The sequence below is a fragment of the Oryctolagus cuniculus genome, chromosome 17 (genome assembly GCF_051225735.1).
Source record: "Oryctolagus cuniculus isolate XC-2025 breed Fujian yellow rabbit chromosome 17, ASM5122573v1, whole genome shotgun sequence".
Lineage (NCBI taxonomy): Eukaryota > Metazoa > Chordata > Mammalia > Lagomorpha > Leporidae > Oryctolagus > Oryctolagus cuniculus.
The window spans coordinates 50,005,195-50,020,661 of NC_142883.1; the positions used below are offsets into that span (position 1 = coordinate 50,005,195).

Genomic DNA, 15,467 nt, shown 5'->3' on the forward strand with positions numbered 1-15,467 from the left:
GAAGAGAAAAGCGACAGTGTGGACCGGTCTGGGGATGATGGCGCTAGGTGGGAGAGGTCAAACCCAGGCACAGCCCGCACTGCGTGTAAACAGAGCTCTGGAAAACGCAAATTCATCTGTGGTCACTGGAGCGGATCGGTGGTCACCAGGGGACTGGGAGATAAAAAGAGGCAGCAGAACGTTCTGGGGGGTTGGCCAACATTCGCTACCTTGATTGTGGTGATGGCTTCCCAGGTGTACACGCGTGTCAAAACTCACCCCATGGTGCGTTTAAATGTGTGGTTGATGGATCGTCAGTCATGTGTCACAGTGGCTTCCCACCCCCCACCCCCCACCACATAAGGGCATGCGGTGGAGTGATCGGGTGACCAAGAGCCTCCCCGGCTGCTGTGTCCTTGATCGAGGAACAAGCCGCTAGCAGACCTGGGGGCGGAGTGTTCTGGACAATGGAGCTGCTGGTGCAAGGTTTGGAGGACAGAGCGCGATGTCTTGCAGCAACGGCAGGAAGTTGCAGCCTGGGTCCCCGGTGGCCGCAGGTGGGGTGAAGGCCGAGTTCTGCCAGGGGCCAGTGCCGTGGATGCGCTTCCCTGTCCAGGCTCCCTGGAGGAGGAGGCCAGAGACTCGGAACTCAGAGGAACCCCCATAGGAGCCATGCCTGGACAGTGAGTGACTGAGCTCCTCAGTATGGGTGATGACGATGGCATGCTGACAGGTAGTCTGGACGGAAACCATGGGCTACGGAGAGCTTAGCAGGCCACGGAGGGACAGCTGAGCCGTTAAGGAGGCTCAGCTTCCACAGGCAGGGTTCCTGGCCATGCAACGCTGAGGGAAGATGACTGTGACTTTCAGAGTCTCCATCCCTGCAAGGAGGCCAGGTTGAAGCTGGAGTGGCCACCATGCACGGCTAGATATGTCAACATGGTCGCTTTGTGTAGCAAAATGTTCGTCTCCATCTAGAACTGTGGGATGCTTCGTTCACTGGAATCTTCTACTTGGACACAGAGAAAGCCTCAACTGGAGTCATAAAGCCACCAAGCGCGCAGACGCAGGCCCAGCTCTTCCCGGGAACGGAACCGCTCCGAGACAGTCTCAGTGCCCAGGCTCGCACCAGCAGGCCCAGCCCGGCCCCTGAGGTTCCGGGTGACCGTGGGTCAATTGTGCAGCCATGTGCTGATAAAATGAGGATGCCGGATGCCGCCTGGATGGTCCGTTGCAGCTCTGGACACTCCACGAGGCTCCTGGCCTGGCGAGGCTGTGTTGGCTGTTAGTGCCCAGGGCCCAGTTTTGGTGGAGGTGCCCGGCCCTCAACTCCTTCCTCCAGGAACATGCCTGAGCAGCTTGGGCAGCCAAGGTTGGCGGGGCTGGGGCTGGGGGTGAGCCCAGCGTCTATTTCCAGGGCACAGCAGGCCGTGGTAGCTTGATGCAGGGCAAGGCACGGCTCTCTCTCCCTGGGCAGGGCAATGGGTTCTCCAGGGTGGGAAATGTCTCTCTCTGGTCGCCCCTCTCCCCCATGTGTCCCCGTCTCAGGGCCCGTGGAGGCTGGCGCTCTCCTTCCCCATGCCGGGGGGAGGCTGGCCAGAGGAGCCGGACTGTGTGCTGCAGACCGTCAGTGACTTCAGCTCCTGGTCTCCCGGGGCAACCAGGAGAGGAAGGCAGCGCAGGGATGCGATGGCCCCATTTCACAGACAGAGGCTCCAAGGCAGGGTCGGAGCTTGCAGAGAGCGAGGGCCAGGTGTCCTGAGGTCTCCCAGGCCCAGGGCACAAGGAGCGGGAGTAGAAGGACGCAGGGTCGGAGGGCAGGTCTTCATCACGGTTGTGTCGCTGCCTGGCTGCTGTGTGAGCTCAGTCAAGCCTCCGAGTCTGCGCCCACAGGAGGGAAGCCAGCCACAGGTGGGCGGGGACTGGAGGAAGCAACACCCCAGAGCCAGTCCCTAAGGCTTTCCCGGGGCTGGGCCGGGTAGGGACCACCTCCGTGGTGAGGAGCGAGGTGGTGCTGGTGGTGGGAGCAGTCTGGAGGTGAATCTGCAAGGTGACGGTTAGCGATAGGGTACCCAGAAGTTCCCAGCTCTGGGTCCCAGGGCAGTTCAGTGTGGCGGGTGTGAGGACAGGTGGCTCAGGACGGGGTCTGGAGGAGGTGGCCCGGCCCTCAGCTCCGTGGAAAACATTTTCCACCCCAGCAGCAGCAATGGAGGCCTATGGCAGGAGGAAAGGCTGGATCTAGGCTTTGGCCAGGGTCAGGTTCCATCTGAGGTCAAGGCCAGGGTTGAGGCCATGGCGGATGAGGCTCAGCCTAAAGCTTAGTCAGCAGGGATCAGGGCTTAGTGGGGGTGGGGTGGATGCTAAAACGATTCATGCCAAGATCACAGAGAGTGGAGGGGAATTAGCCTGCAGGGGACAGTCAGGAAATCCATAGCCAGGACATTCACCCCAGTGAGCCCTTTGTAGTCTCTGGGGTCCTGAGGGGGACCCTGACACAGTGAGGGAAGGAGAGCAAAACACAAGGCCCCCTCTGCCTGAGGGGGCTCCAAGAGGAGCTGTTTGGCTGCAGCTTCCTGTGCATGTGTTTGTGCATGTGTGTATACACACACACACATACACATGTGGGTGTGTGCACACCTGTACACGTGTGTGGGTGTGAATACATGTGTATACGTGTGTGCATGCACGGTGCATGTGTGTGCATGTGTGCATGCATGCATGCGTGGGTTCATGTGTGTAAGTATGCATGTACACACATGTGGGTGTGTACACGGCTGTATATGCGTGTGATACACGCATGCACATGTGCGTGCGTGTGTACATGTGTGCATGGGTGTACGCACACATGCGCACACGCATGTGGGTGTGCACACACGTGTGCACGTGTACATACATGTGTGCACGTGTGCATACACGTGTGTATGTGTGTGCATGCATGGGTGCATTGTGTGCATGTGTGTGCGTGCATGTGTGTGTATGTGGCTGCCACCCAGGGGACAAGCCCATTGTTGCCCAGTCTGCTTGTCGTGAGCAGGGACAGGGAAGAGGCCCAGAGAGCAGGAGAGGGAGGCGGGGAAAGGTGGGGTGGGGAAGAAGGGGTACCACTGGGGAGACAGGCAGGCCGGAAGGCAGGGAGCGCGCAGAGTGAGCAGGGCCACGAGGGAGAATTGGGGAGGGGGAGAGACAATAACCAGAGTCGGGTGGGAGATCCTGAGGAGCAGGGACTCCAGGAGAGACAGAGAACCCAGTGCGAGTGGGAGAGGCCGGGGAGGGGCTTGTGCACCCAAAGGAAGCAGTGAGGCCCCTGGAGAGAGGAGAGAACAAGAGATCCTGAGCCAGAGGCCCAGAGAGGGGCGCAGATGCTCAGAGAACACCCCGGAGCCTGGGAGAGGCCAGGGACACGTGGGGACCACAAGAGATGGAGATCCCGACAGGGACCCCGAGCAGCCAGACCTGAGGGCCACAGGGCCAGATGCCAGGTGGGAGGGAACCGTGCTGTGAGTCCGCGAGGGACAGACGGTGGGGCCGGGCCACACACTCCTCAGGAGAGAGGCCAGGGCCGCGGCAGGGGTGCTCGCCCCTCTAGGGCCCGGGGGACCCCGTGGGCTCTGCTGGCCTTGCGTTCCCCTCCCCGCCAGGAGAAGGCCTGATGCACTGTGGGAAACCCGGAGCCAGGATGTACCGTGCACCTGATGCATGGCTGGCGTGGCACCAGGGTCAGGGCTGCTGCAGGAGGGAGGCCGTGTCCCATGTTGCACACCGACCCTTAGGCGTCCAATCCCTGCAGAATAATGGTTAGAATTAGAATAAACAGCCAGCCACATGCTTGCTAACTGAACCAGGAGACAGAGGACTCAAGGTGTCCCCTGCTCTGGAGCTGAGGCAGGATGTCATGGGGACAGCAGCCCAGGAGTGGGTGGTGGGACACAATCCCACATGACGGTGATGATGGCAGTGTCTGGCTGTGCTCTGTGTGCTGGGCTTCCTTGTCAATAGCACCGTTCATCTCGTTCAGTCCTCACAGCAAACCATGACACAAGCACTGCGGTGATCCATTTCACAGATGGGGAAACTGAGGCCCGTGAAGGTCCCATACCAGCAGTTGGCAGCTCCAGGGTTGAAAATAGTCAGCCCGACACCTAAACTGAGCTCTCACCCTCTCTAAACTCTGCCTCCCAAGGGTCGTGTCTCATTTCTTTACAACATCTCAGCTAGTGTAGCTTTTGCAAATTTACTGTGAAATTACTTGACAGCGTGCTAGAAGGAGTGATGGAACCAGAGCTGGTATTGCCATATAAGAGCTAAGACAGCAGCGACAGTGGTGGAGGGGTGCACATAGCTCACATGTGGCAGAACTGGCACAGGGACTGTTACACAAAGTTGCTCACAGGTGTGAACCTGGCCACAGAGGAAACCTGCTGGGAGTTGGGATTGTGCGGTGCCTGGCTGGGGCGTCAGGCAGCTAATCTGGTAAGTCCAGGGCAGGGCTCCAGAACTCGTGGACTGGTCTATGTGCATTTGAACCCTGGCTCCCACCACTGACCTTGAGCAAGAGTTACGCAGTTACCCTGTGCCTCAGTTTCCTTGTCTAGAAAATGGAGGAAATGTAATTGTACCTTTTTAGTACTGTTATGAAGTTAAGAGCGTTAATATTTGTAAAGCGCTTCTGACCACCTCAGTGTGCCGCAAGAGAAGTGAGGCTAAATAGATCATTTAGTAGTCAGCCAGGAGGGGGCACCCTGCGGGAGCTGCTTGCAAAACGGTGCTGCGGCGCGGATCAGAACTCTGGACAGCTCCCAGAGCCGAGGCTCCATGTTGGTTCCATCTGCTGGGCCAAGTTCTTTGGCGGTGGAATGGGTCTCACCCCTCTGTTCTTAATTATCCCATCTTGAGGGGTCTCCTCCACGCCCTTTGGTGTCTGTTTTATGATTGGGGGTGGGTGGGCACAAAGCTCTCCAGGCAGGCCTGCCTCTCCAGGTGTGTGTGGTGGTGGTGGGGGTGCACCCCCCCTGTGGGTTTGTTCTGGACGAGCTGTGCTTCTGTGGGATGAGGGGCTGCAGCAGATGTGCGTGTTGGATGTGCAGGCCCCAAGGGCTGTGTGCAGGGCAGTTAGGGAACAGGGCCCCACTGACTCTTCCCAGGGCAATCGCTACGCTCAGACAGGAAGGGGGCGAGGATAGAGATAGGGTGGGAGGAGGAGTGTGGGAGAATGGCAGCATTGAGAGGTCCCTAAAGGTGAGATGGGGACCAAAGGTTGGTTTCTTTCTTTCTTTAACATTTAAAAAATATTTGTTTATTTTTATTTGAGAGGCAGAGTTACACACACACACACACACACACAGAAAGAGAACGAGAGACAGGGAGAGGGAGAGAGAGAGGTCTTCCATCTGCTGGTTCACTCCTCAAATGGCCACGACAGCTAGAGCTGGGCCGATCTGGAGCCAGGAGCTTCTTCCAGGTGCAGGGGCCCAAGGGCTTGGGACATCTTTTACTGCTTTCCCAGGCCATAGCAGGGAGCTGGATTAGAAGAAGAGCAGCTGGGGCTTGCAAACCACTGCTCCTATGGGATGCTGGCACAGCAGGTGGCGGCTTTACCCGCTACATCACTGTGCTAGCCCCAGACCAAAGGTTTCATACAGCTCAGGGATTCCTTAGAATTTGAAGACTTCTCCTCTGTGGGTTACTCCGGAACTCAACTCTGAGAGTGAGCTACTTCTATGAAGAGAGAACCATCATGGCTGTCACGTATGAGCACCTCCTGTGCACTGGGACCTCCACATCTTCTTTCTGCAGCCCTCATGACAACTGGGAGTTAGGTGTTGGCACTCCCATTCCACTGATGGAAAACTGAAGTTCAGAGTCCAACAGTGGACCCCAATACAGAGCTGGCAAGGGACCCCAATACAGAGCTGGCAAGGGACCCCAATACAGAGCTGGCAAGGGACCCCAGTACAGAGCTGGCAAGGGACAAGGTTTCACTCTTTCTCCCAAACACACTGCTTCTCAAGAAATGCCACCTGCATGCCAGCCCCTCTCGTGACTCCCGTCTTCTGTAGCCAGTGGAGGTACCCCCGTGCCCAGTGGGGTACTACAAGGGTGCCTTCTTGCAGGGCCAGATTCCAGGACATCTCGTACCTGTCTAGCTACAGACAGACTTCAGCCCCCGCTCGGGGGAGAAGGAGACGCTCCCTCTGACACAGCTCCCGTGAGGGCCACCTGCACACAGTCCTGCCTGCTTATGCCCACTCTGCTCCTTCCCGCAGAGGACATGGCTGAAGGCAAGAACGCCATCCTCCTTGGGATGAGTCAGTGGAACTCGAACGACCTGGTGGAGCAGATTGAGACCATGGGGAAGTTGGACGAGCATCAAGGTGAGCCTCCGGTTCTCTCGTAACCCGGGTGCGCGCCCGTGCTTGGCTGGGCGGCTTGCAGAGCTGGTCACTGGGGCTGGCACTCAGGTCTTCTCTGAAGGTCATCACTCTGGACCCCTCCCCTCACAGCATCCCCGAGGTCGGTAACTTCTGGGGACCTCTGTAGGGTTTTAGGTGACAGAACTTCTAGGGCACACCCATAGAGTCCCTCTGTCCATAGAATAGCCACACCAATTGCATGGGCAGTTGAAGGCAGGTGGCTGGGGACAAGCTCCTCAGACTTCCAGGCCTGTGGGGTTGGAATATGTTGGATAAGATGGTAAAGGGGCAATAGGTCCATGCCAGTGGTGGGAGCTGAGGTCCATGGGGAAGTGAGCAGCAGCGAGGGTCAGGACCTCCTTCGGCTGCCCAGTTGAAAGGGGAGTTTCTGGCTGGGGATCCAGGGCGTTTTGAATGCAAGGCTAGCTTGGCCTGCAGACAAAGCCAGCTCATCCTTCCACGTATCCTCCCGCCTGTGCCCTTGGCCAGTGTCCGTCACCATCACATGGCTTCTGGGGCAACCGCCCTGTGCCAGTGGTTGGCAGGAGGAGGGGCCCTCCGCCTTGTTCCATGTGGCACAGGTAGTATGTAGGGGTTGTGCCATGCTGAAGGTTGCAGGCATAGATTTGGGGGAAGGCCTTTCAGAAGGAGGCAGGAGATTGGATTGAGGAAGGACTCCTGACAGGAAAGCAATGGAGCTGGGTTTTGGAAAGTGAGTGGGGACACCTGGGGACACTGGCACTCAGACATCCTCAACCGAGGGCGGAAGTGATTGCTGTCTCAGCAGGGTGAGAAGCCGGGCCAGGGCTAGCTCCCCATCCAGGGCGCACCTGTTGTCCCAGGCTCGCTCCCCCGCCCCCATGCTCCCCTGCGCCCTTTCTTTCTTGTCGTATCCTTGTGTTGTCACAGGATACCTGGTGCTGGGCAATGTCTGAGAGCTTTGTTTGGCTGGCGATTCTGGTGGCTGTAAAACCCAAACAGCACAGTGCTGGCGTCGGCGAGGGCCCTGGCACATGGCATCCAGGGTGGGAGCATGGTGCTGGCATCGGTGAGAGCCTCAGTACATGGCGTCACGGGGAGGGCACAGTGCTGGCATCGGCCATGGCCCCGGCACATGGCGTCACAGGGTGGGAGTGTAGTGCTGACATCACAAGAACCCCAGTACATGACGTCACAGGCCGGAAGGCGGGAGTGCATGCGAGGGTTCACATAGCAAGACAGAGCAGGGGATGGGGAGGGGCCAGGCTCACTGGTTCGGAACAGTCCACTCCTGCGGGGGCTCTGGTTCACTCCTATGAGACCCCAGCACCTCCCACTGCCACCAGTCCTGAGTCACTGGGGACCACACCGCACCCAAAGCACAGCCCCCGTTTCTTCTCCTTCCTCTCTTGCCTTCGCCATCCACAGTCATAGTTTGGCAGGTTGCTGGGCAGGCAGGGTCACCCTGTGCAGACGTATTTGGTGAGAGGGTGCTGGCCCCATCCAGGAGGGTGACCACTGCGGGGGTGGCTGTTTGGCCTCTAGCATGTGCTCCTTTTCTGAGCCCCCTACTCCTGCCTCCTTGGTTTGGAGCCCGCCCCAGGCCAACGCACTGATCATGAGAATTGGGCAGGCCTGGAAGGGGGATGGGAGAATCAGGCCTCAAGGGAGCTGCATCTTGCCCATGGTCATCAAAGTCGGCGGCAGCTCCAGGTCTGGACTCCTGGCCTCCCTCTCCTTGGGCCTTGCCTCCCAGATTGGACTAAGGTTTGGCACAGCTCTGGCTTCCCACAAAGTCAAGTCCAAGAAGGCCAGAGCCCCCAAGGGAAGTCCCCCTGGGAGGGGCAGGCTCTGCGTCAGGTCCCCGAGGCCAGTCCAGAGACCATTTGCTTGTCTTTGAAGCCATATGTTTGCAGATCCTGTGTTTTTTTTTTTTCTTAAGAAGATTTATTTATTTATTTTGAAATGCAGAGTTACAGAGGGAGAGTGAGCAAGCGAGAGAGAGAGAGAGAGAGGGATTTTTCATCCACAGATTCACTCCCCAGATGGCCACAATATCCAGCACTGGACCAGGCTGAGGTCAAGAGCTTTATCTGGGTCTCCTCCATGGATGGCAGGGGCCCAGTCACCTGGGCCATCTGCTGCTGCTCTTCCCAGGCCACTAGCACGATTGGAAGTGGAGCAGCCAGGACTCGAACACTGGGATGCTGGCATTGCAGGCTGCGATTTTACCTCCTGTATCACAATGCCAGCCCCTGCAGGTGGTCCTGTGTCTGCTCTTTCCTCTACACCCAGAAGGGGTCCAGCCTGCAGCAGTACTTGGCATCATGAAAGGACAACCTCGGATTTGTATACTCACCATGGTCTGATCATCCCTTCCCCCACCCCCACACTCCCACCATTCTGCTAAGGAATGTGTGACTCAGACACCCTGAGCTCAGCAGGGGTGAGGGGAGGCAGTCCGAGCTGGGGGTGCTGTGGCAGGCAGGTGAGGAGCAGGCAGAATTGCAGAGCTGTGGAGTCTGGGCTTGAACCTCAGCCTGACCACTCTGGGGCTTTGTGGCCAGGGCAAGTCGCATCACCTCCCTGAGCCTCTGTGTTTGCATCTGCAGAATGGGAGACTGCTCAAAGGTTGTGAGGCTCGAGTGAGATGATCCGTGCCCAGTGCACAGGGCAGCAGGGGATTGTTACAGTGTCGGGGAGGGAGGGGGAGCGAGGGGTCCTGAGCAGGTACAGCCCTGGTAGATGCCTCCGGGTGCTCATGCCTGGGTGAATTAGGGGCAGTGCTTGCCTGAGTCCCAGCGTTGGTAGTTTCCTCTCAGAACACAGAGGGCACGGGAGGGAGGCAGGGAGAGGGTGGAAGAGGAAGCCAGGGGCTTTCCAGCTGCTTCTGGTCCCCTGCAGATTCATCACGTGCCTCCCACAACACGACGGCTCTCGGCTCTGCGGCAGCATTTATGCAGCCACCGTGGGATGGAGGAGGCATAAAGACGATCAGCACGGCCTGGTCACCCTGCAGGAGCCGGGGCCAGGGGCTGGGGAGAGGGCTGGGAGAGGAAGTGCTGAGAACACTTGCCGGAAGAGGCCGCCATCAGAGCCGGAGAGCTGACACTGGCACCTCCTCCCAGTGTCCCCCTGATCCAGGGACCCCTCTCCGTCAGGACCATGGCCGGTCCCGCTTCCTCCAGGGACACCTGAGCTACCCTCAGCGGGGCTCCGAGTCCATCCCCAGCCTACACCTCCCTCCGGGGAGCCAGGTGGGTGTTTCCCATGGCCCCCTCTAAGCTCCACCTGCTCCAGATGGAGCTGGGCTTCTTCTCTTCGACTGCAACTCTGCGGTGGGTTCCATCTTTTCTCTCCTTAGCGGTTTACATCATATGTTGCATAGGCAGTCTGCGATGGTGTGGGTAGCTCCCAGTCCTGGGGGCTGCTCATTCTGGGGTGCATGTGTGCACACACATGTGTGCATGTGCTCACATGTGTGTGCAGTGTGTATGTGTGCTCACGTGTGTGTGCAGTGTGTATGTGTGCTCACGTGTGTGCAGTGTGTATGTGTGAGCACGTGCACATGCACACTCATGCTCATGTGCTTACTGTGCACACACACGTATGCATGTACTCACACACGTGTGCATGTGTACATACATGCACAGGTGTATTGCTCACAAGCTTATTGTGCATGTGTACTCACAATCACTTGTTAGCTATCCCCCAACCCATGCACTCCTCCCTTCTCTTCTTTTCGGTGGGAGTCGCGCGTGTCCCAGCTTGTAAAAATGTCCTTCCGAGGCTGGTCTTGTGTTTCTTTGCACGAGACCTGAGTGTTTCAGTAATCCCGACTATTTTATCTGCTACATTGACAGTTTAGGGTTCCCATTCTCGATGGGTGGGATAAATTTAGCCTGCACTTCCATATGTGGCGCAGCCTGAGGGTTCTAATTACCCAAGTGTGACTTCTCTCTTTCTCACTGTCTGTGAGTGGCTCCTTCACTGCTCCCCCTAGGAGGTCTGGTTTTCAGTCCCTGTAGGGACAGCACGGCCCTGCCGAGGACCCCTGCCCCCTGCCCCCTCCAGGGAGGGTGGACTGCACATCAGTGCCTTCCATGCACAGGGTGACAGCACGCAGCCATCAGAGCCAGGGCACTGGGGGTCCCCCCCGCCCCAGCCCAGCTTCTGCTTTCGTCTCTGGATTCAGTTGCCTCCTATTTCTGGCTCTTGAGTGTTGCCCGTTCTTTATTTTAAACTTGGTTACGTGTTCACATTTCCTGCAGTGTATGTTACCCAGCACACGTATTTTCATGGCAAGGGTTCTTCAGCCTCAGCTTGGTGCCCTTACTTATTATTACTCTTTTACAACTGTGTCTTGTGACTTTCATTTACTTTTTATTGTGGTAGAATATATATAACAGAACGTACTACTGGAACCATTTCATTTTAAACATGTATTTATTTATTAGAAAGGCAGAGGTAGGTGGGAGGCTGAGAGAAAGAGATCTTCTGTCCTTTGGTTCACTTCCCAAATGCCCATAATGGCCAGACTGGCCAGGTCAAAGCCGGGAGCTGGCAGCTCCATCCAGGTTTCGCCTGTGGGTGGCAGGGACCTACCTACTTGGGCCGTCACCTCCGTCTCCCAGGGTGCAGGTCAGCAGGGAGCTGGAAGGAGAGCAGAGCCAGGATGAAGCCCAGGCGCTCCCTCATGGGATGTGGGTACCGCAGGCAGCATCTGAAGCACTGTGCCGAGCACCCACCCTGTCGCCATCTTAGAGTGTGCAGCGCAGGGGGATGGTTGTGTAGCTGTCGCTACCATCTCCGAAACCTTGTCATTGCTCCCATGGAAGCTCTGGGCCTGTTAAACACGCATTCTCCAACCCCACCCCCACCCCTACCCCACCCCCACCCCCGGTGCCTGGCAGCCCCCTTCTCTTTTCTGCTTCTACCCATTCCACTTCCCTGGTTCCTCGCGTCAGTGTGGTCACAGCATTTGTCCTTCTGTGCCGGGCCAACTTCACCCAGCATAACGCGTTTGCGATTCATCCATGTTGTGGTGCGAACCAGGATCTCGTTCTGTTTTGCACCTGAATAATTTTCCATTGTATGCACCGCATTTTGTCTGCTCCTCTGTTGACGGCCCCTTGAGTTGCTCCCACCTTTTAGCTCTTGTGCGTAACATGGCTATGAACAAATGCCCGCCTTACTTCCTGAATACCTTCTAGTTGGGAGGAAAAAAATCCAACCATACAGATAAAACCCAAGTGCCCCTCGGCTGCTGCTTCCGTTTGAGACCCCGTGGCAGTTTTGCACGGGTTAGGGGGTCTCTGGAGACAGAGGACAGCACACTGAGCGCCACAGCCTCTCTCTTCCCACTTCACAGCAGTCCTTGGGGCACTTTTCATGAGAGTCTACATGTGGTGGATTTGCCTGATTCTGCTTACCTGCACCATAGTATTTCCTGCACTAGCTGTGCCATAATTTATATAACCGTTCTATTGTGATAGGCATTGGGATTTTTCATTCTTAGAAGAACGCTACCTGGATTAAAAGTTCAGTTAAGCATTTGGGGCTGGTGTTGTGGTGCAGTGAGTTAAGTTGCTGTCTACAATGCCAACATCCCGCATCAGAGCGCTGGTTTGAAACCCGGCTGCTCCACTTCCAATCCAGCTCCCTGCTAGTGCACCCGGGAAGGCAGCAGAAGATGGCCAAAGCGGTTGGGCCCCTGCCTCTCTTGTGGAAGACCCAGATGGAGCTCCAGGCTCCTGGCTTCGACCTGGCCCAGCCCTGGCTGTTGTAGCCATTTAGAAAATGAACCAGCAGATAGAAACTCTCTTTCTTTCCCTCCTTATCCCTCTTTGTCACCCTTTCCAATACATCAAAATAAATCTTGAAATCATTTAAGCATTGACTCAATTGCAACAGACTCTGCTAAGTGGGTTTCCTAAAAAGCTGAGTGTATTTACACCTGCACACCCACTGTGGATTGGATCCGCCAGTGCCCCACGGTCCTCACGTACCGCATCAGACACAACGTAAAGTTATACCTGATGGGAGAGTGAGAATATTTTCTCACTATTTTGTCTTTACTTGATTCTCTAGTGAGATTGAGTATTTTTTCAGAAATGTGATCTCTTTTTTTTTTCTAAATTGTTGAAGCATAATTTTTACCCATATTCTGTTGGATTCTCTGTTCTTTGATTAATGGTGTTAGGAGATCTTATATATAGTCTGGATATAATTTTTTAAATCTGTAATGTATTTGAAATAGTGCCACTTGGCTGAAATTTCGTAATTCTTCTAATGGTTTGTCAGTAGATTCTCTTGGGTTTTGTAGTAAAGAGTTGTATTATTTATAAATGCTAACAATTATATCTATGACATGTTTTTCTTTTAGATTGCATCACATTTCATGGTGGAAAATTTTGCTTCATCCCCTTTTATGGCTGCAAATGATTCACTGTATGGATAGACCACATTCTGTGATGAGTGTGGAGCGGCAGGCTTCCTGCTTGATCTGTGATGCTCTAACGGAAATATAGATTTGAAAGCTTTTATTTATTTATATTTGAGGCCAAGAGAGGGGGGGAGAGAGAGACAAAGAGAGTGAGAGCAAATGCGAGAGAGTTTGCTCCCACCGGGTCTGGGCCAGAGCCAGGAGCCTGGAACTGCACGTGGGTCTCCCGTGTGGGTGGCAGGGACCCAGACACTTGAGCCATCCCTGCTGCCTCCAGGGTGCACATTAGCAGGGAGCTGGAGTCAGGAGCCGGCGTGGGAAATGAAGCCCAGGCGCTCCACCGTGGGACGTGGGCCAGATGCCGGCCTCTGAGATGGAAATATTGTACTGTTCCACCAACTAGTGAGAGCCTTGCCCAAGGGTTCCAGAAATATCCTTTCCCTCGTTGCATAAATCCCTCTTTGGAAAGCGATGTCTTCTTTGTCATCTCCCATTGTTTATTTGTGTCTCCCGCACACCTTGTTGCCAATACATTGTGCTAAAGATTATAATGATCTTCTCAAAGAAATAGATCTTATTTCTATCAACCAACTCTATTTTTAAGCTAATTTACATAAATAAGTGCTGGCTTTATTTAGCTCTCTCTCTTCTCCTTTCTTGGGGTATGCTACTCACACTTTTCTAGATTTTTTTTTTTTTTTTTTTTTGACAGGCAGAGTGGACAGTGAGAGAGAGAGACAGAGAGAAAGGTCTTCCTTTGCCGTTGGTTCACCCTCCAATGGCCGCCGCTGCAGCCGGCGCACCGCGCTGATCCGACGGCAGGAGCCAGGATCCAGGTGCTTATCCTGGTCTCCCATGGGGTGCAGGGCCCAAGCACCTGGGCCATCCTCCACTGCACTCCCTGGCCATAGCAGAGAGCTGGCCTGGAAGAGGGGCAACCGGGACAGAATCCGGCGCCCCGACAGGGACTAGAACCCGGTGTGCCGGCGCCGTAAGGTGGAGGATTAGCCTATTGAGCCACGACGCCGGCCTCTAGATTCTTGAAATGAGTCGTTGGTCATTCTTTTCTGATTGACACGGGCACAGGTCCTTTCCAAGGCCCTGGAGGCTCTCGCGAGGTGACTGCCGGTTACTGTTAGGGGTAGAGTTTGCAAAAGTAAGATTTCGTGATCATTTTTTTTTCTTAAAGGCTACCCTGACACTGAATAAGCTTCAGCTCCCACAAAATCTGGATCCAGTCACGTTGGCCACATCCTACAGGATTTGCATAAGTCACCTTCTCACTCTCAGGCATTTCTGAGTTGTTCTAAACCTACATTTGTGTTGTATTTTCCTAAAGTGCTATGTAGAACAGTTAACAAAAATCTTGGGGAATTGATTTTTTTGTTGTTAATTTTCAGTGTTAGTGATTAAAATAATTGACAGGTGCTATCCTTTTGAAATTCTTTCATATTAAAATATAATTGTGTGTGTGTGTGTGTGTGTGTGAGAGAGAGAGAGAGAGAGAGAGAAAGAGAGAGAATATAAATATGTAAATGTTATCTATCTATCTTGGGTTCCAGGTTCTCTATTATATCAAATATATCAATACAATTTTCTCCTTTCATTTTTTTCTTTCGTATTGACAATCAGATTTCTTACACATTGCTTTTCTGTATTTATACAAACCTGCATTCATAATTCACATTTAAAAACATAGTTTCTTGCATCATCTCGATTCAAATCAATCTATCTTGTTGCTGAATAGGCAAGGACATTGGTTAGCTGCTGCTTTTCTCTTTTTAAAATTTTTAGTTTCATTTGTTTATTTGAATGGCGGGGGTGGGGGGAGGGAGGGGAAGGCTTGAGCTGGTTCATTCTTCCTTATGCCTGCAGCAGCTGGGGCTGGGCCAGGTTGAAGCCAGGAGCTGGGAACTCAGACCCGGTCTCCCAGGCTGGTGGTGGAAACCCGAGCACTCGAGCCAGCGCCTGCTGTCTGCGGTGGGAGCGGGAGCAGGAAGTTGGAGGACAGGAGCAGCCGGGACTCCAGCCCAGACCCTCCCACAGGGGATGCGGGCGTGCCAGGTGCCATCCCAACCTCCGGCCGGCCACCCAGCCCTGGTCAGCTGTGGCTCCCCGGCCCCTGCCCGGTTGGTACCATGTTGTTGCTAACTCTTATTCCAACCGAATGGTCAGTTTTATTGCTTCTCTTTTTCTTCTTTTTGCTCATCGCGATGGCTATGCCAGAGACTCTCCCCCACTTCCCTTCCTCCTCCTCCTTCTTTCTCTTCAGTTGATTTTATTTAAGTGGGACTTACAGTCGGTAATATCTGCCCTGTGTGGGGCACAGTTCTCCCTGCTACTTCTGAGTCCCATGGCTCCCTCTTTGTCCTGGGAGATCTCGCAGGCACCTCCGCAGGCAGGGCCGGTGGGGAGGAACGTCTTCCTTTCTACATAAGCCTCTGTTTCACCTTCTCATCTGAACGCGCCTTTGTCACATTCCCCGCCTGTCCTTGGTAGATCCTCCTCCGTGGCTTCCTGGTGGTTCCTGTTGTTGGGGAGAAATCTGACGTCAGTTCGATTCTCATCCCTTTGTGGGTAGTGTGTTCTTTCCTCTTCTAGAAGTTGTTATTTTTTTTTAAATGTTTAGTGTCTGAATGCTGAAATCACAAACT

General features: G+C 54.7%; 1 protein-coding gene across 1 annotated transcript in view; it reads left to right on the forward strand.

Annotated features, from left to right (window-relative positions):
* PITPNM3 (PITPNM family member 3) overlaps positions 1-15,467 on the forward strand; it is an 88,001-nt gene that overhangs the window by 20,833 nt on the left and 51,701 nt on the right. The window contains exon 3 of the mRNA XM_008270855.5: positions 6,243-6,350. Coding sequence (XP_008269077.5) covers positions 6,243-6,350 — 108 coding nt within the window. The remainder of the gene's footprint in view (positions 1-6,242; positions 6,351-15,467) is intronic.